At 35.9% G+C, this 24,359-nt stretch overlaps 2 protein-coding genes across 6 annotated transcripts in view; one reads left to right on the forward strand and one right to left on the reverse strand.

Annotated features, from left to right (window-relative positions):
- Positions 1-24,359, reverse strand: part of LOC129763395 (uncharacterized) — a 123,949-nt gene that overhangs the window by 41,393 nt on the left and 58,197 nt on the right. The gene's annotated exons all lie outside the window — the stretch shown is intronic.
- Positions 4,836-24,359, forward strand: part of LOC129763394 (uncharacterized) — a 31,405-nt gene continuing 11,881 nt past the window's right edge. For all 4 annotated transcript variants that reach the window (XR_008740909.1, XR_008740908.1, XM_055762418.1 and 1 more), the window contains exons 1-2: positions 4,836-5,063; positions 21,662-21,826. Coding sequence is in view for 2 of the 4 variants with exons in the window: in XM_055762418.1 (XP_055618393.1) it covers positions 21,670-21,826 (157 nt within the window). In the remaining 2 variants the exon portion in view is untranslated. The remainder of the gene's footprint in view (positions 5,064-21,661; positions 21,827-24,359) is intronic.

Genomic DNA, 24,359 nt, shown 5'->3' on the forward strand with positions numbered 1-24,359 from the left:
TAATGGTTAGTTTAACAGTTCGGCTGAAAAGTTCATAAGGTTGACGTCTAGATGGCGCCTCTTGCAAAAATCTACTTGACTATCACAAAGCACCATCTTCCAATGGATACTTGTCAAAATTTGATAACAATCGGTCGATTGGTTCGTGAGTCACAGCATTGAGAGTGAAGCAACTTTTGTTATTGTGATAAAAAACGGAAAAATCAGAATTTCGTGTATTGCTGGAAAAATTGCATGAATTGGGCTCCGAATTGCTTCCGCATCCACCGTATTCTCCAGATCTGGCCCCCAGCGACTATTTTCTGTTCGCAGACCTGAAGAGAATGCTCGCTGGCAAGAAATTTAAGACCGATGATGAAGTGATTCCGAAACTGAGGCCTATTTTGAGGAAAAACCGAAAGAGTACTAAAAAATGGTATCAAGTTGCAAGATCGCTATAATCGCTGCGTTGCCCTCGAAGGCAATTATTTTGAATAATAAAATTGAATTTTGCAAAAAAATTGTTTTACTGTGTTACCTTATAAACTTTTCAGCCGAACTGTTATCTGTGCACTCCTTTTGGATCCCTCAAAAGAATATCATTTCATTGTGATCCAATAATATCAAATATTATGATTTGTCCTCTCACTGTACCTCTCACTACAACACTTAGTGTCTGGTGAAAAAATGAGACCAGCTCTAGGAAGCTCGTGTATGAGTTCCTTAGAGGAGAGAGGAAGGCTGGATAAAAAAAAATAATTGAATTAATCCATCCATGCCGGACGTTTTATGCAGGCGATATCGAAGTCTTCATGATTAAAAGGGGTCTACAGGATTGTTTGGAGCTTCAAAGGATGGTAGACTGTTTTGAAATGTATTTTGCAGTATACCAGGAAGAAGACTGTGACAGCGCAATGTCTTATTTGGGGTACGGAAAAAAACTATCAACTGAAAGTCCTCGTAATCTTATTTGTTGCAATGCTATGTGAGCCTATGTGTGCTCCCAATGAAATCAGTCACACAAGGTGGTTCATCAGAAATGTAAACCCAAACATTCGCGAACAGTAATTTTTTTATCCGAAGAAAACTTTTACTGTGTTATACTAATTACTTTAGAAGTTAACAGTAAAGAAGCCCCAGCACATGATCGGATGAACGATGGCGTTCCAGAAGTAGTGATCAAAAGGAACAACCTCTGAAAGGTACGAAAGTACATTGTTGAATTATCATTAACTCAAAAGTAGACGAGTAGTTGAGCATAAGTCAACGAGCTGTTTCTCTACGAAAGATGGTAAACTTTCAGGACATGGGCAGATCAAGGGTATCAAAAGACAAGTGAAATTTTAATCTTATGATATAAAATAAAGTTGTATAGTTATTGGGGATGTAAAGTTATTTTTTGAGCATCCTAATGTGAATCATTGCCAAAAAAAACCAAATCGCTTAAGCAACTAAACAATTCAGTGCTTGGCGGGAACAAATCTATGTGGTCTATTATATGTTCTTGAAGCTTGGCTAAAAATTTAAATAGTGGTAGACATTCGTTTAGCCGCACCCTATTTTTCCTCAATATTTTTAAAAATAAGTCAATCCTTTGTACAGTTTTACTCATAAATAACGTTTATTGTTTATTTTCATCGAATTCATTCTAAAAAAAAGAATAAATTCACTTTTTGTTTTCTAAGTAATTCAAATATGTGGAATCAGGGTGGACATTCGTTTAGCCGCACCCTATTTTTCCTGAATATTTTAAAAAATAAGCCTATCCTTTGTACAGTTTTACTCATAAATAACGTTTATTGTTTATTTTCATCGAATTCATTCTAAAAAAAGAATAAATTCACTTTTTGTTTTCTAAGTAATTCAAATATGTGGAATCAGGGTGGACATTCGTATAGCCGCATCCTAAAATTTTAATAAAAGAAAATTTGTGCGGCAAATTTCGAGTCCAATCGGTAGCTAATATTTAATATGCCCACCTCCATTTCGGATCACTTTGAAAACTCGATTTGGCATCGAGTCAGACAGCTTTTAAAGTGTTGCTATATTGATTATAGCCCAACATTCCTGAATTACTGCCTTGAGGCTGGAAATGTTGTCAAATTGTCATCTGTTTGCATAGACCATCTAGGCCAAGATTATCCATAGGTTCTCTATGGGATTGCAATTGACTGCCAGCAGGGCATTCAAGAAGCGGAATGTCCTTCTCGGCAAACCATGCCTTCGATTCCTTGGAAACGTGGATCTATGCATAATCCTGCTGGAAAAACCACACACTCGGTAGCGTTATTCTCAATATGGCCAATCAAAACGTCCTTCAGTAATTGAAGATACTTTTCGGAGTTCATTCGGGTGAAAATGAAACAAATGAGAAGATTGCTGTGATAGGAAACGGCTCCCCACACTGTCAAACTTCCGCCTCCAAAGTTTCGCTGCGATCTCACAACATGCCGTTGACTTAAATTGTACCAATAGCAACTGTACCAGTCCTGACCATCCAAATTGAACTTTTTTCGCCGGAAAATACAACATTTCTCCATTCCAGCTTCCATTCCATGTATTGCCGGGAGAAAATGAGATGGTTCTGCTTATGGGTGGCGGTCAGTTTCGGCTTCCCTTGATGTTTCTTCCACATGATGTTTGGTGACTCATTCAAAATGCGCGCAATAAGCCTCTTCTTTACTGGAACAACCGATTCTGCCTTAATGTATGAGCAGAACATCGTTTCCTGGTTGCTCCGTGTCTTATTCGACCTTTAAGACGCAAAGTAACTTTGGTGTTCCCATTTGTTGGTCGTTACATCCCATATTTCTGGCATTATTTAAAGAAATTCCGTACCACTTTCTCAGATAGGCCAATTTTTGTTACGATCGAGCGATTAGAAAACTTTTGTTCACTGAATATCTTTATTATTTTCCGCTCCTCTTCCGTCAATAGAATACCTTTCGCCATTCCTTTAAATTCTACGTACATCACTAATCTGACCAACTTCTTACGTTGCACATCTAATATTTATCTTGTAAATTGAACATTCCCAAGTATTTTTCAAAAAACATAGATAAAGGCTTGGTGATTATGCGAAAACTCGATTTTTATGCCCTGCGGCTAAACGTATGTCTCGGGGAAAACGACGTTTGAATGTTTATATTCACCGATGCCGCCTTGTGTGTGTGTGATTGGGACGCATGTCCTTGAATTAAATATACTACTACTACAGCAAATAAGTATCCCGATAAAAAGAACATTCCTAGTTGTTTTGTAAGTGTTTCAAGTTTTTTTTTCCAAGTGCGGCTAAACGAATGTCTATCACTGTATAAAATGCTAATTCTATCGATTGTTCGATTAAACCGCTCGCTGCTTGAAAGCAACTAGAAAACTAAAAGAGGCTATACAACATATTTTCTTGTTCACGAAGGTCCATCAAATACGACAGGCACTAAACCTTAGCACTCAGCTGGTAATTTTTAACCAATGGGTGACCCGATGTGTACTGTTTTCTTCCGATTACAACTTGTTTGCGTCAATGGATCACGTATTTATTGAGGAGTGCTTTGGTTCTTACAAGATGCGAAAGAGTGAATCGAATAAGATTGTAGTTAATTTGAAAATCGTTCGTTGCATTGGTACACTTATCATTTAGAACTTAGTACAGATAACACAATTAAGGCATATGCTCTGGAATCAAAAACTCAACCAAGTGCTAAGATGATCTATCTACCGAAAAATTCTTTGTCGCGTTTCTGAAGAATTGGTAAATCAGATTGTTTCACATACGATCCACGATTTTATTTGTAGAATACAAATAAAAAACACTCTTCTCGTTGCTCCATTCATATCAGGAGATGTAATTCAATGAGGGCTCAATTTGATACGAAGCATTTCAATTTATACGATTTCTTCCCTAATTAGTGATTTGTACATTCTAATTAGACGCAGGCAAGATCATCGGTTGCATGCATCTCCGTTTAATTATTTAGCATCGCAATAACCTACAGTGTGTCGGTTCATCTGTTGAATATTTTGACAAAGATGAGCAATGTGTGAATAGCGTGACCGCCGGGGCCGAGTTGTTAGCAGCGTTACACATATCATCATACCTACGGGTTCAATTCTCGTTGTAGCCAAGGAATTTTCTTTCGACTTGCACTGACACACGCGTATTTCCGATCTTTTTTACCACACAGAATCCTTTCAAGGCGTGTTACTTGAAATGGAAATCTCATACAAGTACAAATGAAAAAAAAATACGCAAGCAATGATACGTTGAGACGGCAATGTTCCTCTTCGAGCATTAGTGCAATTGAAGAAGAAGTAGAAGTGGATGGGAAGCATCTGTTCTCTAATGTAATGTAATCTCGAAGGTAGAAAATTGCATTCCCGAACAACGTTGTTAGTTATCCTGAGATTTTAAAAATTTCACTTAGCAAAATAGATGAATATTAGAACGATCAAAGTCATTTACGATGAGGGAAGGAAGCCGCGTCTGTGACGGTTAGAATTGCCAATTTTATCTAACGATCGAGAATGCGTTGAAATGTATAATTGCCAGACGGGTGCTGCGTTTGCATTTGCATACGGGTGTTTCCGATGTCATGAGAACAGCTGTGGGCCAGTGACAAAATTTTCACAATGAAGAATTATTATTCTTTTGAATCATATGCATGTTGTTGTATCAGCTATTGATAGTAGCGTATTTTTTTAGTAGTATTTCTATCAAATTTCGAACGTTTTTCGAAGACTCAAGTATCATGAGATGGATGCTGCATGCTCACACTATCAGCCCACAGTGTCAAGAATTGTGGTGGGATGGGGAAAACACACCGTGTTGCTTTTATTCTGGCTTGTTTATGTTGCCGATCTGTTTGGTACCGATTTAGTCTCGGAAGTGGAGCCACCGAAAGAAGACGCACATTTTGGTCGCGCGCGGATGTTTTTTGTTTTGTCGCTTTGTTATTGTTGTCATCAGATCACTGAGTCGTGATCGTGTCGTTCGAAAGTAACGGAACTGATATACGCGTGAACTAATCAAACGTGTTCGTGAATCAGTAATACATGTGCTGCTGAGTGGAATTGATAACATTGATGTATGTGGTTGAGTAAAGTTGATCATTTAGAGTGAACAAATTGCTAAGTTACGATCGGGAGACCCGCACCCAGGCAAAGTCAATCATAAAATTATATACCCATCCGGGAAATAACTCGAGCGATATTTAAAACCGAAAAACGGCAGATCAATGTGCAAAAACAAACGGGACCAGATTATAACCGGCAAAATGGAATTCGTTTAGTGGCGACGGAGAATGGAGAAACAAATTTAAAGTCGTTTGGTTTCTGCGCTCGATCTACTAGTTATTAGCTGTTCTCAGACAGTAAATCATTTTCCTTTATCGTCGTACGGTCATATTCGTGGAGACCGTATTATTGGCATTACTGAGATGGAGATGCCTGTATATTTTTATTGCGATTTTTGTATCATTATTTGGTGACACTCTTAAAAGACGGTGGAATATACAAATTGATCCAATCAGTATTTATTTTGTGGGTGTGTTCTGTTTGTCTAAAATATATTTTCATTAGACTGTGAGCGGCATTTGAAATTCGATTTGCATCTAAAAAAGAATTTAAGCATTGGAACGTTCCAACATTTATCTCACCTATTTTAAGGAACAGCGATAAAATACTGTTCAACTCAAACTGTTGAACCGAGATTACGAATACTGACTATTGTTGATTATCGAAACTAGCAGTCAATAGGAACCAGGTAGTGGCTTTCTGGATCGAGTCTTATTCTAGTAGTTTTTTTTTGTCAAAGAAAGTTTTTTTCATCTGGCACTGGTAAGTGCGTTTTCTCAGAATACAATCGAGGAACGTTATTTGACATATAAACATTTACTAAGTACCGAATAAAATGACGCAAGTATGTTCATTGTATGTTGGGATTCAGAAGTTTCTCTAGGAACGATTTTTTTCTGTTGGGTATGAACCAATGCATCCATTGTTCTGAACATTGTTGTGGTATGTTCCAGTTTTCATTACTACACTTCAAGCTTACCTACATACAAGGTTACCTATTAACTTACTCATTGAGGAAGGGGCAGACTAAAAGCTATAGTGAGATAGGTGCCAATCAGTAATAACCTGTCTCATGAAATTTATATTCCATATCTGCGACATAAACTAAACCTCATTGGGCTCTAGAGTAGTCTTATCAGGATGTTAAAGCCGGCGTCTTGTTAGAGTTCTGCAATTGCAAAGTAAATGCTGTTGCAAAAACGACGCGTATAATCTTGCACGAAATCTAAGTTTCGAAGATGGTATTTGCTTGGACAGTGTTCTGTTATAAGACCTGTAATTGTACTGAGGTTTTTCTTATTAAGACTCAGCAGAGAAACTTGAATACTCGGTGTGATCAATTTTTTAACTACTAAGTTGTACAGCCATCTAATTGACCATCACCTCCCGATTTTTCCTTTTAATCAGCTCACTCTTCAACGCACAATCAGAAATACCACAGAATGGTTCTGGACGATATGAGGGTGAGTTGGAGCCGCATTACATCTGCTTGTTCATTGTCCCTTATACCACCATGGCCAGGAATTCAGTGCATTTTTTCTGAATTTATCTGACTTAGTGCATTGTATGCATTCCGAGACTATTTTCAAAGAGCACATAGAAGCTTCAATGGCTTTTAGTGCCGCTTGATTGTCTGAGAATATGCAGACATTTACACATTCTAATATTGCAGTTATTTTTGCCTGAAAAAAAAATTGTGGACCAGTTACTGATAGCTACTTTAAGAACAGTTAGTGACAGATATAAACAGATGGTTCAATATTAGGGTGCCAATGAAAATGGTCATCAGGAATTTTCAAACGGGACTTCCTGAGAAATGTTGATTTCCAAGATAAAACACCCTATGCAAATTTGCAGCTCAATCGGACGTCATTTACTAGTCACAAACCCATCTAAGTTTGAGTTTTTTTTTGAATCGAATAGTCGAGCTCGCTGTTACTGTTTTTGTATTGTAGAAACATTTTAAATGTAATTTGATTAGTTCTATATAATGTTTACAAAAAAAAAAAAATGTTTCAAGAAGGACACATCCACGATACTTCTACCTTAAACTTTATGATTAAATTGAAAAAAATCAAGAACATGAACAAAAAAAATCAACACTTTCCTAATTGGGTTATTTTTTTTCCATAGTATCGCTTGTTTTTGCCATAGGACTATGTCTTTGATTTCTATATAGGGGGGTCACTCTACGAAGAATGTAGCGATTTATTAAGAGTTTTCAAACGCGTATTACTCAAAATTGTTATTGCGACCTATGTTGTGTTATATATGATTGGAAAGGGAATTTATCAATTTTTTTTGTATAAAGCATAAACAGTGAATATAGTGAAAAAGTTAACAATTTGACGATTTAAATGGGTATGTTTTGTTTCGATTGCACTAACTACTTGCTTACCTTCCCGACGCAACGAGCAATCTTTTTGTCTAAATTCGGGCGTTATCTTACAATGTGAGTTTATGCGTATAATGAATTATTCTCCATTTACTTCATTTATCGTTTATTTTTACAGGCTCAGTTACATAAGTTTAAAGGAGCCAAACTCCTATCTGTATAGTTACAAGTATATATAAACATTTTTCATTAATTCTAATGTTAATGAAGTAGAGAACCGATTACTCGCGGTTTGCTTGAGTTTAGAAGGGTGACATTTTTTTCAGAAAAAGGAAGGGATATAAGGATATGTTGGCAATGTTCACACTCACATTCATCATACTCAATCTTCCTTTTCCTTCGCGAGAAATCAAATCCCTTCTTACTAACAATAGAATAAGGTGAAATACGAATTAGATATAACATAGGCTTAAGATATGTTATATCTAATTCGTATTTCACCTTATTCTATTGTTAGTAAGAAGGGATTTGATTTCTCGCGAAGGAAAAGGAAGAGGAGAATATAAGGATATAAGGACATTCACACACGAAGATCGATAGCTTTTAGGAAGACATATATTTGGGACATGTAATCAAGGTCTAACCGAGCCAACACGTCTCTCACCGGCACATTGGGCTGCCATCCTCTAGCTCGAAGAGAGTTTTCTAAATTCGATCTGGCAACAAGATACTCCTCGCACGACCAAAACGTATTCGATGTCGTGGTAAACTTCGCCACAAGCACAGATATTGCCATCGGCAAGATTAAAACGAAAGAGTAGCGCGTCTAACGAACAGTGATTGGACATGATTCGAGAGAAGGTGCGAATAAAGTCCCGACTCAAGTCCAGACTTTTGAACCATGGTTTGAGACTAACCTTAGGGATAATCGAGTGAAGCCACCGACCCAATTCATCTTCGTTCCACTTACTTTGCCAGTTAGCGATGATATTTTACGGACTAAAGAATAAAATTCATTGAAGGCGATTTGATGCTGATAAATATCGCCTTCAATTGAACCTACCTTTGCCAGTGAGTCAGCCCTTTCATTAGCCGGAATTGAGAAATGTGAAGGAACCCAGACAAAGGTAATGACATAAAAGCGTCTGGTTAAAGCACTCAAAATTTCTCCTTTCCATTTCGTATACATAAGCAGAACTTAGCACCCAATAAGATGAATTCACTACAGCAGCTACACGAACTCCCCAAGAGAGCACTCATGGTCATGGAATACTCAATATACATACATCACCGGATTATAAAGTTATTACAAACAATGTTCCGGACAACGTGGAAACGAAGGAGAAAATGATATATTAATCTATATAAATAAAAATGTGAGGCAAAATCTGTTGGTAAGCGGAAAAACTCGAAGAAGGGATGGTCAGATTTTAGCCTCCTGTATTTTGTTGTATTCGTCTCTTCCCGTAGATCAATATAGTGGAGAGAAAAACCGGAAAATTTTCGGAAAACTCTGAAGGAAGTTTGGAAAATTCGGAAAATTGAATTCCCACATGTTCGAATATTACATCATAATAAGCGTTGTTAGTCCATTCAATGTTTGCGCTATCGAAATTGATCTTTGTTCGTAAGTGGAAATAGATTTTCATGCGAAATAACGCATTTCCATATCTTATATCTGTAAATAAAAATGGAAGGCCAAATGTGTTGGTAAGCGCAAAACCCGAGGAAGGAATGGTTCAATTTGAGTCATCTATATTTCGTTGTATTCTCTCTTCCTGTAAATCAATATAGCGGAGAGAAAAATCGGAAAATTCGGAAAATTGAATTCCCATATGTTCTACAATTAGCTAAGCGTTGTTAGTCCATTTGATGTTGGCGCTAACGCAATTGATTTTTGTTCGAAAGTGGAAAAGGATTTTCGGACGGAATCACGCATTCTTATATCTTCTATCTATATGAACAAAAATGGAAGTCCAAATGTGTTGGTGTGCCCTAAACCGGAAGAAGGAATGGTCCGATTTGAGCTGTCTTTATCTTGTAATATTCTCTGTATCAAACATGTATTCCATGCAACGGAGAAACATGTTATTTCCAAATGCTTGAAGAATCTTGAACGAGAATTGTGTCTGAAAATAATGTTATATTATAAGGATGAATTTTTGTAGAAGTACTAGACAATTTATAATAAAAGGAAATTGTAAAGGGTCAAAGGGTAATCAATCAATGAAGAGTTCAGTGATAGGACTCACTAACGTTCACTTAGTAAGAAAACGTGGATGTTTGAGAGTATTCAAATAAAAAAAATCTATTTTGGGCGGGACGAAGTTCGTCGGGTCAGCTAGTCTATAACATATTTCTGTAGGAATAGATTTATTTGACTTAGGCCTATATTTATGTAGATCTTAATTGTTTAGATCTACATAAAAGAACTGCTTATAGAGTTATACAATATCCTCTTATAATGAACATTCAATATCGGAAACCATCAGTGAAAGTTGATTCAATTGATATACAACTGTTTTATTATTTATGTAAAATTAAGAAATATCGATCGATAAGTGTCATATATATATATATATATATATATATATATATATATATATATATATATATATATATAAGTAACAGACGATGAGAACAGAAAATGATTTTAGTTGATCCAGTAAAATATCAGCGCTGACTGCAAAATCAAATCATTTGAGAAACGAACAATGTATCACTTGTGGTGATATGATCATTGTGTCATTTATGAACCAGCCAAACCTGGTTGTATGGTTGATGTTGTGCGACAGCGATTTGACTAAACAAAAACTAAGCATTTGACTATGAATACCGCAAAGTTGACTTTGACACATGACTTTTGAATTGAATTGGGATGTGTTATTTTACTGGTCGCATAAGCTCTTCCGAATTTTTATTTGTTCCCGTCGATAGCGCACGCACGCTTATCTTCTCTCGTATTTTGCCAACAATATATAACACAACATACACTCTAGTTAGAGCTACATATATGTTTTGTCGTGAGTTGATGGCTGAGTCACACAGCGGAAAATAGTTGGATTTTGGAGTCATTTTTATTTAATGATGTAACGTATTTTGACATGAAGTTGAAACACGAAAAAAAACTGGACTCATGAAAATGCTACCGTTGATTTATATCTAGAAGTTTCACTAATATACGTTTAGATTGTATAGAATCACAGCAGGTATTTGTTGTCAGGATGATTCATTTTTCTACATTATGGCTTTAACGGAATAAGCTTGATGCGCACGCTTCCAATTAAACATAATGAAAATCCCGGACTATTCGTTCATGAGTTGACTGAATTGTTAAATGATTGGAGAACGTCTGATCATCGACGGGAGACCCGAAGTTCCTAGAACTCATTCGAAAGTGGAACATGAAGTTGTCATCGCGAATTAAAATTTGGAAGCAAAGAAATATTTGAAGAAGTTCTACGAGGAATTGCTGACGAAATACAACTGCGTTTATATGGATACTAGAGTGCAATGCGATTGCTGGACAAAAATTTTTATTAAAGGTATAAAATATAGGTATATACATTTGGTATTTTTTTCCCTGTTGGGTATATTTTCCTCTACGACCAGTTATTTCATCTATTTTTTGGGTCCTGTTATTATTTGGAGTGATTTCCACTTGCTGACTGTATGCATTATCCCAATAAGGTATTATAGCACGAATGAATTTTATTGCCTTATAGGGAGAAGTTTTCCAAACATCTGGGGGTTGCATTAAACCTCAAAGAAATTGCGCCTTCTATGAAAAAGTGCTTCGCAATTACATTATAAATTGTCCGAGCTCTCACTCTTTAGGTTACAGAAATTACAGGTATCATCTTCCAATTCACCTAGTTGTTTTAGGTGGTATTTTCTCGGACAATGCCTTGTCACTAGGCCACTGAAAGTGCATTGATCTTTTTTTTGTTAGACTGAGAAGTCTTTCAGATACTTTTTTACTTGGTGATATAAATAATTTAGCCTATCGGGCTACTGTACTATGTGTCCAGATGTCATCAATCTTCGATTTTTCCCAGTTCATTAATTCCATTTTGAAGGTACATTCAGGGGCTCCACAAAATGGTTCTGGCCCTAGGAATGGATTATTCAATGGTCCACATCTAGCTACCAAATTTGCTTTTTCATTACCTTCAATTCCGCAGTGCTCAGGAGCCCAGAAAAGGTTCACTGCACTTTTTTCAGCCATCTCTTGAAGAACTTGAATACACTCCCAAACTAATTTAGAAGCACTGGTAACTGACTTCAATACATTCAATGCAGCTTGACTGTCAGAAAAAGGCATATGTTTATATGTCTATAATTTCGCCTTAGACATATGGTTGCACACTCAATAATTTCCTGTACTTCTGCCTGAATATTCCAAACTCTGTCTGTTATTCCAACCTCAGCTCTTTCGTTCAATCTGGAACCATCAGTGTAGAAAATTATAGATCCTGGGTAAATATCAGGTCTCCCTGATTCCTATTCAGTGCGGCTTGGCTCAGTCTCATTGAACAGTCGTTCAAAGTTGTATTGCCTGCTCATCTAGTCCTAATGAGTTAATAACGGATTAAGCTTGAATTCCTTTAGAATACTTAAATAACCTCTAAGGTCTCCATAAAAGAACTGTTTTGTTCTTTTCAACCTTACTGTGTTTTTTCTGTTTCCAATTGATCAAAAAGATACCATTCTGAATCATATTTTACAATTGCTCGGTATTTTAAACCATGAATCTACAAAGAAACATCAATAAACGATAAGCCTTTTGGGGAAAACAGAAAATACCATAAAAGAGGTTGTTGGAAATTATTTCAAGCCAATTAAAAAATCAATTGGTTAAAGTTCTATTACAATTTAACCAGCCATCAATGGTTGTAGACATTTTTTAAGACATTTGGTTGGAAGGTTGCAGCATACTTTTAAGCAGGCCAAGTCGTTGTTATTTTCGTATGTTTGATCATTTTATAGTATTAGTAATTGTACAGAAATCTAAATTGTGCTCAAAACCACAAGAAACCGTAATGTAAACAGAGTGCCTGTAATTTGAATTCAATCTGTCCGAAATTTGATTTTTTTTATAAATAGCTTCCGAGGTTTGATTCTTTTTCGCTTCATTTGAAAAGCATTTTATTCGATGATTTTTTTATGTTTCCAATCAAATAGGTATCAAAGTAGAAAGCTTAGAAGAATATTGAACAATTTTTTTAAAAATATCAATCAAATAATACCTGTGCATAAAGTTTAGATCTGTTTTCTGCATCATATACCTTAAGCGTCCGAAATATGATTCTGAACGGTATAAGGGAAGTAGATCCAACATTCTATCTAGTACTCTAGATGACTTACTACGAATTGCTGACGTACTACGAATTGCTCCTGTCCATAATGGATTTGTAGTCTTATGTATTACTTCATCTGAATGCAAGTTCCAATTGAGCTTGCTATCAAGAGTCACTCCTAAATATTTCACCATTGGAGAAAACACTATTTTAGTTCCCAGCAAAAGCAAATCTGGTATTTTCATTTTCCTTCTACGTGTAAAAGGAACAACAGTAGGTTTTATGAGGATTTATAGATAAACCCTCATCCTTACATTATGCTATAGTTAAGTTTATATTGCAATCTATTTCTGATTACATGCTGATATTTTCCACGAACCAAAATTACAATGTCATCTGCATAGCCTATGATTTCAAATCCTATCCTTTAAAGGAGTGACAGTAGGTTATCTGCTCCCAATGACCACAACAAAGGTGAAAGAACTCCAGGCATCCTTTCACAGTTCTTACTGTAATTTTGGACCCCCCTGACTACACGTTATTTCTCTTTTTGTAGCATTTGAAATACCCATTTTTCAACAGTTTTATCGAAATTACGCTGTATCATAGCATTTCTAATTGAATTGTGAGATGCATTGTCAAATGATCAAACGTGGCTATCAGTGACTCTTTGACTTCAAGTGTTTTTGACGTAGAACTACGTCTTTCAGGAAGGGTGCCAAATCAGAAAACAGGTCACGTTTTTATGAAATAAAGTTAACGTGAGTAACTATTTTCATAGCCAACGAATTATGATGATCTACATACCAATCGAATCTCTAAGATTCGTTTGATACGTTATACATTACGATTCTCTTTTCTCGAAACGGTTTTAATTATTGAAAACTGGAAGCATTCCCTTTTTCCCATACATTTGTTCTGTCGATTTGTGTGCTAACCCTACCCGTACCATTTAATAACGAGCAACTAATACATTCTTTTCTGTCCGTTTTCAACTTATTTGGTGTAAATAAGCCATCCGAGATTTGAATTCACTCCACTTCTCGTTTGGTGGTCATCGAAGCAACAACGTTACCCGCGAGCATGGATCGGGAGTGGATTGTTTTTCTCAAGAAAAGTAAACAAGGAGTATGGAGTTTATTCATGCCTAATTATGATTTCAATTTTGATCTAATATAGGAAATGCTTTCCTATTCCTATGTGTAGTACCCCGGCGGAGTACGCTTTGCTCGGTTAAACATTTTCCGAGCTTGTTTTCTTAGATTTCCAGCCTGGCATTCCACCATGGTACATCCTTGTCTGTTGATCGGACCTTGACTGGGCAACTCTTAATGTAAGCTCGAGTTATTCTGTTTGTAGCATGAACAGTGGTTTTTTCGAGTTCCTCACTAGTGTGACTACTTTTTTCTGAGAAGCTATCCCCCACTGCTAGATAGAAATAGTAAAGTTCCCAGTTTGATTTCCTGGAATCCCTAAAAGTTTCTATAATAATATTATTCACCTTATAATCAAACATTATGTGTTTGTGATCGGACAGCGATATTTCTTGAGAAACATGCCAATGAAATATGTTTTTGCTGTTCCATATCGTATGATGTGCGTTCGAACCGCACCCGATGATGGATGCTTTATTCTGAGATCTACAGAAAGATACAAATGCTGGATAAAAGCAATATCCAGTTTGATTTGTATATTACTTTGTATTGTTATCAAGTACAGCGCTTGCACCCTTTGCATGATTTATTTGAATGAACTTGATACTGTCGTGACTATTGAATGTGATGATCATGTATTTGATCACTGGCTACTTCATTCTGTTCCTCAGAAAAATCACTGCAGTTATTAATCAACCGATTTTTGCCTGCCGAATTGTTCTTCGAGATAGTCCTTCTCTGGCCCTGATCTGCCCTGGAACATGTGATGTAGTGTCATTTCCATCCACCTCATCGTCTCCAGTTGTAGCACAGGTTATTGTAATACTGTTAGCCTCACCAGTGTTATATTGAGTCCTTCCACAGGACATTGCTTAGTCCTGGAACATCATGGACAGTGGTGTTTTCGCCCACTTAATGTTCTCCAGTTTCGCAGGTCTTTTTTACACTGGTAGTCTCTGAATTTCGATCGTCCTCCATTTTTTTATTCCAATTCTTTAGGGTTTTTTTTCACTAATAGTAGCATTCCCAAATTTATAGTCTAGGACAAATTCAAACATTTTTTAGTGATTGTATCGATTCGAGGGTAACAAACCGGAAACTTTGAGCGCTTTGAGGCACCCCTAAAACATGTCCGATTGAGGTGAAATTTTTCAGAAAAAACTTATATGGTCGGTTTTTGAAACGTGTCATGACCATTTCGCGGCCATTCTAATATACATATACGAGGTTAACAAACACAGTTAACAAACTATAGCATAGGAATGAAAAGTCACGCTTTCGTAACTTTTGAAAACATCAACAAAGAAATTATCAAAATAAGTGCATTCGGAAGAGATTGTTGCCTTTTTTGAAGCAGCATGTGGTTCATTGCCTTTTCCGTCCGATTTGTTAGGCTGTCACTGTTTTAATTCAGCCAAACAGTTGTACGACTGCAATCGCATTTCCATAGTTCCCAAGGAGTGAAATGCGGCCAATTCTCAGGAGCTAAGACCGATTGACGAATACTAGTCGATTGTGAGGGACAAAACTGAACGAGAGTGGAAGTACAAGCGACGAGAAGGTGTGTAAGAGTGGGGCAAAGAATGATGTGCCGTGTTCGGGGCGAAACTCAAGCAACGGGCTGTAGTAAACATACACAAAAAATGCATAAATTTATTCTAACAGCTCTGTCCGTTTTTTTTTCGTGTTCAACATTTCTAGGCTCAATTCAATTTTGACACCGGTTCTCCAATTAATGTATCTCATTCTTAATGTGATTATCCGGAAGGCATCCAATATAAAAAAAAACTGATACCATAACCTTCTTGGGCGATTCAACATCTTTATTTTCTTCCGAGATGAACAACCGGTTTCCGTTTACTCTGATGTTTGTTGTCGTAGTTCATTCATAGTTACGAGTTGGCGCACCAAATCCGTTTTATTCTTTGTAAACTTCATCAACTGAACGAACTTGTTCGAAAGTGTTCATTTGTGAACAACAATTTGGTTCAAGTATACTTTTTAAGTTGAGTACAACTAATATTGTAATACCGTAGTTTATAACTGGTTTTCAGTGAGAAACAATCAATACATTTGTATGCCTTCACTAGACATTGTGTAGACTACATGAAGCGGTGGGTTCATTTCAATCTCGCATAGCATCATAAAATGTTGACGACATTCACCACTATCATTGTATTAATCATCCGCAAAGATGGTAGACGGTGACGATTAGAGAAGGTGTGAAATATACATGTGAAGCTCATTGACTTTTATGTTACTGACCTTCGGCTTCAACTTAGGATGATATTATTTACTTGCTAGTTGGTTATGAGAAAATTACCGCTTGAAATTTAACTGATAAAAACTATTGGATTCGTCTTAATCGTTCATCTACATGATATTTCATATTTTACACATTTCCTGTTCTCGTGGAAATGGAAACACAGCTTCACAGCTTCTATTCGATTTGTGCTCTGCTTCGCTAAAAGCCTGTGATTCTTCTGGCTTAATTGGGGGTAAACGTTACTGGTCTGGGATGGCATTCAGAAACTGGACCATTGGACTTGTATTTCTTGCGCTACTCTCACATTCAAGCGTCTGCGGAAATGAGGAGGATGTCGGAAGTTACTGAACATCACTGTTATCATTGCATTGATATACTATATAACTTTACACAATATTCATATATCTACTTCAGATATTTACTTTGCTGTTCTGAACAATTCTGTACTCAGAAAAAAGTTACTGTTTAAATTTGTTGAACGTTTGGCCGAATGATTTTATTGACCTTCCATCATATCAAGCCGCCAAAGAACACTCGGCTGTAGAACATTCTCAAAAACTGGTTCAGTGGCAAACAAGTTTGAAACGAACTATTTCGGACCCATCATTGTTTAATTTTAGGTTTAATTTACGTTTAGAATTACGTATATCCACCTAAATACGTTTCTTGCAAGAAGGTAGGTTGTCCTTCAATGAAGTGATGAGATATGTAAATAGTAATAAAACCGGAAATTTGTCGACGTAAGTTTCATAGTTTTTTTTAATATGTGAGATGATACAAACATATCATTTTAGAATCACGCACTGAATTTGTGTTTCCTTCTAAGCTGGTATAAATGTGGAATTTTCTGATTAGTTATTTTCTATCATACCAAGCGCAATTGTTATACACATTTTTCAGTTTGTGTTGATTTGAACATCATTTTCGCCCTTTGCTAGAGGAACCATTAAAAATGACAGCGGAAACTCGCAACAATTTTTTGTCAGCATCCTGAATCAATCAAAGATTCAGCTGCATCTAGGGAGAGTCTACAGTCAGTACAGTAACAATACTTATGTTCGAAGAATTGTTACTATTAACCGGCTTGTAAAACCATTCCGGTTCTCTTAGGGGAACGAAGAATTAATGTTACTCCACAAGAGGCTCTTGCCATCCCATCGCCATCTGTAACAGCTCTCACAGAAAGGTTTACGCTGAAGCAAAGCTATTTTTAGTGTACAGAACGATATACTGAATGATTTTGCACGAGAGGTTCTCTTGACGTGCTGAACAAGCGACAAACTCCTGCATATTACGAGCTTCAAGGTTCGATAATCTCCAATCGGTGGCTCCAATGTTGCTCTTCATGCTTATATCGTTATAATTTTAGCTGAAATAATGACTGTGACATACGACAATCGTGAAAAGCAAATATTCAACATCTAACCGAGTGACAAAAACTAGACCCTGCGATGCGCTTTTCATTCTAGTCTCTGTCAAGGTGCAGCTAATGGCACAGTTGTATGCAATTATCATTGGGTAATTATCTCCAGTCACAATAGCCAACACTTTTATATGCTTAATCAATTTTTCAACCCGTCATATTTCTGAAAACAGAAACATCCGATTGGTATCGTTCTACCGATATTGTTCCTCAAGCTTTTTTGTTCGTTGAGTTTTCAGTTGAATTTCATAGGCGTTTAAAAGAGTTCATAGGCGATGATTATTTTTTTCTGCTTTTCACCACGAGTAATCGAATAAAGCGTAATGGAAATCACGGAACTGTCATAGGCAATAGAATGGTTTGTTGATGAGAATTAATTGTACAATATATACCTGGTATTCGTAATTTTAAATCATCCTGTTGGTTACTTTTCATTTTTTTCAAGTTGGTACTACTATAAGTGGTCCTGATGTAAATTTTGAGCGCGATCTGTTCTTCATTTTGTTTACAGCGTTATTAAGAACATGTTAACTTTTTTTTTGCTCGGCGATTTTTTATATGATTTTTATTAGTTAAAGATATTGTGTGAAATTTTGTGTTGTAAACAAAATGTATTGTATCGAAACATTGAAAATGTTGCAGAATACATTTGGTGACTTAACTATGTCTAAAACACGAGTGTATGAAGGGCATTAGGCATTCAAAGACGATGAACGATTTGCCACGTCAAGGACGACCATCCACCTCTTCAATTGATGAAAACATCGATAATATAAGAGGAATGGTAAAATATCATTTTCATCATTTCTATATTTTTTCACCATTATCATTTTTTTAATCATTTTTCTATAAATTTCTTAATACTTCTACCGAAATTCGTCATTTTAAAGAGGAATTTCGATGCAACGTACCCTCGATATAACGTACACATTTTCAATGTGAATTAGTATTCAGTTTCCTGAACACTAAATTGAATACCCTGTCAGTTTTACAGATTCACAGACGTCAGTTCGTGGCCTCGGTATAGGTTCCTCAGAATTAGAGGAGTTGGAAATCTCATAAAAATAATCTCCTTGTATATTGTGTACTGTGAATAAGCTGATAATAGTTTTATGTATGAAACCATGGCCAATATCCAGGACATTCACATGAAACGTATGGAACGGACTCTTGAGTCTGAATTGCATTTCGCCTCAAATGTTTTGAAATATAGCTTATGCTGATGATTAAGATGCAAAGGACAATTTTTGGAATTTTTTTATGGCAAACAATACGAAACGTATTCATTGTGAGAACACAAATTCATTGATTTGATCAAATTAAAGTTCTTCTGATAATATCGTCTTAATGAAATAAAATACTTTTAAATAAATTGAACACACATTAAGCACACTAGAATTCTCATCCGAGATCAATTATCATTATCCGAAATCAAAAAATTGTAAGGTTTTGTGTCCAGGACACGACCGAATTTTCGACATAGAACTACCGACTAATATTATTCAATCCGCTTGTTTGTCGCTTTCGATGTCATTTTAAAACGTATCGAATTTTCAAAATAACTTTCTAGTTATTTGGTTATTTTTACTACTTTGGTAGTTAAAATTTTCCATTATAGTCCATTATATGAAAATCCATTATAGTCATTGTCGTTTCTCAAAACCCGTCGTGAACCTTCTCTTAAAAATTTTTATCTATGCTCCCTCTGTGCAGCCGGTCCGTACTGAGAACCCGTTATGCCTGTCAATATAAATATATCATGTATTTGTCGGCTCGAGCCGGTACGTGTCAGATGAAACCGTGTTCGTTCTCTGTGTACAACATACTTCATAGCTTTGTACAAGCGCGGTACGCTATCACCCAGAAGTTCTGGAAAATGTTGTCCATGGATACACTGGATGATGAATTTGCCATTACCCGTGTTGTAAGAAAAGCTAAAAAGCACTACGAATAATTTCAATCAACTGGAGATGATTGTTGAAGAAGACGCACAGTTTGAGATCATAAAACGACGAATTCATTGAGAAAGTACTCAACTTGTCAGATGCTAGTCACTCTAACAGTTCGAATCAAGATACTGAAGAGATCCATCAAATTTCCGCGTCAGTGGTCCTGAACATGAAAACTTGAAGGCATTTTAAATACTTGCAAAAAAATATTACTCCGTTACATGGAACACATAATCGATCGGTCATATTTTTTATTTTCAAAGTCCGTTATTCCATCAGAGAATCCATTACCGTTTTCACTTCAGTCTATTTCAGTTATAATTTGATCGCATAAAGTAGAACATTTCTCAGCATAGTAATAACGTACAAAAAGGAAGGATGTAATTTTTTAGATATTTAATGAACTTTAAGAGAAAAATACATGAACATTATTGGTCAGCAGCTCGGATAAAGTTTCAAACTTTTCGTTTGATACCACCGATCTGCATGTGGACAGTTTTGTAATATTTTCGGAAGAGGATTGTTATCAGGTTACTGTCATTGCTTGGTAAGAGTTTGGAGTTGACTATAAAATATAATCAAGTGTAATGTAATTTTCGTCCAAAAAAATACAAAATAATGTGTCCGAAATTTAAATTTAATCTGTCCGAAATTTGATTTAGTGTCCGAAGTTTGATTCCTATTCGCTTGATTTGAAAAGCATTTTATTCGATGTTTTTTTTAATGATTTCAATCAAATAGGTACCAAAGTAGAAAACTTAAAAGCATATTGAACTAATTTATTAAAAATAACAACCAAATAATACCTGTGCATAGAGTTGAGATTTGTTTTTTGCATCATATCCTTAAGCGTCCAAAATATGATTCAGAACGGTACTTGACAATTTATCATTTCCCGATAGTGTGAAGGAAGGCCAGCGACAAGCCAAGTAATCCGAATAAGCGTTGCTGGCGTTAAGCGAATGTTTTTTTACGAATCGTGCGGACGGCATAGTGTTAAGGGGTCTGAAAACGGATGTATGCCATGTTACCATGGGAGGGGCAATAATGTTCATGAGATATCCTGCCGTTCTACGCATAGTTGCCCCATGTTAGTTTTTGACAATTTCACTATTCTTAATAAAACGATGTCTTCCGGAAAAACACAAAAAATATAGTTTGTTCCCAGCTTTAAAAAAAACAACATCAAGTTCAATTGCCCCATGTTGATATTCTATTCATACCTGTCCCAGCATGTATTTTTTTGTAGATCCAAATCAAATAAAGAGGTTCAAGTACAAGAATTTTATGTCACGCTTTCAGCAGGGCTAATGTACTCATTTCTGGTTTGGTAGAACGAACTTATTAACAAAAAAATAAAAAGAAGTTTAACAGAACACGTGTGCACCTTGTTAGCAAATGCCTAATAACAATGAGATTTATAAACTGCGGAGTATTCCATAATCTTTAGGAAAAACGCAAAAAAAAACTTATCGCTTGTTCCCAGCATTTCAAAAAACAACATCAAGTTCAATTATCCCATGTTGATATTCTAGGCATATTTGTCCCACCATGAATTTTTAAGCCCGTAACCAAGATTAATTGATTCAAATGAGGGGATCTTTTCACATTTTATTAAACAATAGTTTTCTGCTGATGAGAAACCCAGTATAGCGCTAAACAGAAATGCTTAGAGCTTCTGGTAGACAAATATGCTAGAAAACATTGAATGCGTTTTTTTCTCTCAGTTGCTGATTTTGGAACATGGGACAACTATGCGTAGAACGGCAGTATCCCGTATGCTTTAGAAAAATCTTATAGAACTAGAATAAGCGCTTTGAAAAAGTCATTAGAATTGAAATGATCCTTGTGTCAAATTTCTAAGACATGCACTTCTGCATTATGCAATGAGAACGGCTCGTACAGCGCGAAAGCTGATTAGCGTCAATACTTTTAATTTGCCATCTAAAATCAAGAGATATTCAGTTGGTATATTTTATCAATGCACCGTGCACTTGTTTTTTCAAACCGAAATAATTATGTTTTATCAGCCATTGTGTTGTGTCATTGGAGATCATCTTGAAATCTCTTTATACACAGCGCTAATGACAATGGTTTTTTTTTGCGAATCAAGAGGTTTCACATCGTTAAAGCAACTCGAGTCAAGAGCATTCGATCTTGATGTTTTTTTTCTCTTTTGCAGCCGTCAACATGAGGCCAGCTACATCATCAGGTCAAGTTGCCGTCGTCGTGCTTTGCTGCTGCATTTATCTACTTTATCTGCCACCCATCATTGCAACAGAGACAGCGGAAATTGATCTCAAAAGAACTAATCACAAAAGTGGAGTTGTTCCTAAATTTCTAGCAGGTGAGTGTAACGTGCGATGCGACATTGACATGGTAGCCATAAGAATATGGACAATCACACCCCTTACACGTAATGAAGGCTTTTCCGACACATTTCGGGCAAAATCGCTTAATGAAGATTGTGTAGGGAAACACTAATTAATTAATTCATTGCAGTTTCATGGATAATTGAAGAGTACTTCAGCCCAGCATTAATTTGGTGTGTTTATGCGCTTAATGCCGTTGTTATGGTTTTTATAGGGTGGAATGTGTTCGAGTGCAAACGTATTGCGGAAGCATCAATTTCCTCCTTGCCGTCTTGGAAAAAAAAAATCGAAAATAGATAATCTTTTTTAGTTAATCTTTCTAATTTTTTCGCGTGCCATGAATAAATAAGGATATTAAACTGTTGACTGGGACACAATACATTCAATGTAAGCTTACTTCCCCACGCGGGAGTGAATAATTCATTATTCATTGTCGTCCAGCTTTCCAGCTTCTCTCCACTGCTAGCGCAGTTTGAAGTTTGAGGAGACCGAAAGACTCGGAGCTCCGCTTAATGAGAAATTGTTTGAATATTTGCATATCCATTAAATTGATTCAGCAACTTAGGCCAAAGGCCAAAGCCACGTCAAATATTGATTTATTTTCGTACGGTATGAGACGTTTACCTGTGAGTGCAACTCACTTCTTCTGTTTTGGGTGAAATTTTAATCAATAATAAAAGTTTGGGATTTAATTTGAAAGTTAAGAGATACCACTTATTTTGTTGTCATTTTTATCATATGTAAGAAGTTATTGGCATCTACAGAGTATTCAGATTATTGTTTTAAGTTTCTATCACAGTTTCAATTTGAAATGAAACGTAGTGCACGATTAAATTTTTTTGACTGTTGTGTTTCATTTTCCTCTTAACACTCCTATACTCGCGCATTGGTCTGTCAGACCGAGAAATCAATAATTCGTTCATTTCTCAGAAAATATCAACACTACGACTTTGCGATTCTCTCTAGCTTCGTTATTCGTCGTTCGTCATCGTTTAGCGTATCGCATGTGTTGGTACAAAGGGGACGTGTGCCACTTTTTTAACACTTTCGGTCTGACACACCGACGCGAGTATAGGAGTAACTTTTTTGGACAAGTGCCATTTTCCATATTCTAGAATATTGTTGAATGAAATGTATACTAATGTTAGTGGGCTCGGAATATTTATTGAATATAATGCATAAGATCATTACCGGACTATTCTTATTTGATTTCAGTCTCTTTTGTAACTGGATTAAACGGATCCATATATTAACTATTCGTCAATATATTCGTCGTTAGATTCACACGTTCAAAAACATAATATAAATGTTTGACTTTCGTATACTTATTCGCTAAATATAATGATCATACATTACACACTTATGAGAGAATTTCGCTTGTGGAAGAATTGTAAACAGTAAACTATAAACTAATGGGTATGTTAATTTTTAACAGTTACAGTTTCGGGGATATTTTTTTTATAATGGACAATATCGACCAGAAAACAAGAAAAAGAAAAGGAAGTTCCTAGAAATCCTTTTACATCATCTTTTTATGTCCCATCTGAAAAAAGGCATTAATTCTTAGTTTACTAAGAAAACAGAGACACAGAAAATTAGAAATATGCAAACTTTAAATTCCAGAACCTTTATCATCTGGTAATTAACTAGAAGGTCGTTATATATTCTTCTTTTCGATAAAAGACCACAAAAACATGCAAGAACTGCATGAAATGTGAAAAATATGTTTGTTTCGAGCATGCAGTTATGCTAGGTTCTTGTTCTTACTCCAATGAAACCACAATCGATTAATACGTTTTTATGTTATTTTATAGCTCTTTATACTTCCATGAATTAGATTCAGTTGCTTACTTTTAATTAATAACAGCGAAAAACTCGAATTTCGTTATATCAAAAGTTACTCTATTTTGAGGAGGCTGAATTAGATGACTATTAAAACATAATAAAGACGAAGAAAACGTATTTTCTGGGTTTTTTCATTCAATCATGCCTTCTCATTCAAATAAATGCCAATAAAGCCTGAAAAATACACAATGGCAACATTTCAGAGAAGTTCAATTTTCGGTCTGTGACACCGTGCGCGAGTATACGTGTTACGATTTTGCTCGCGAGTACAGGAGGGTTAAAGGATAAATCTTACACTCTAAATAAGACCGTTTTTGTTTTTTTTTTCAAAGGAACTATTATGAATATGTCATATACTTTTTCCCTTCAAAAGCTGATATGTCGCTAGCAATCTTGATATCTTGTTAACAGCTAATCCCAATCAAATGGATCGTACATGTTATACTCAGGGTAAGAGTGGCTGTTGCACTGTAGCTATTCATGTGTAGATCATGCGGTTAAACATTCATAAGGATCGACTCACAGTAGTGTTCTTTTACTGCTAACCTACGATGGTGGGTTTTTTAATAATATTTTTATTTGAACCATCGTCAGATTACACTTTTTCATACTAAACGACACTGCTAAATTTAGATCAAGCGGTTTTCTTTTCTGGAGCAGCAT

Source organism: Toxorhynchites rutilus, chromosome 1, assembly GCF_029784135.1.
Source record: "Toxorhynchites rutilus septentrionalis strain SRP chromosome 1, ASM2978413v1, whole genome shotgun sequence".
Lineage (NCBI taxonomy): Eukaryota > Metazoa > Arthropoda > Insecta > Diptera > Culicidae > Toxorhynchites > Toxorhynchites rutilus.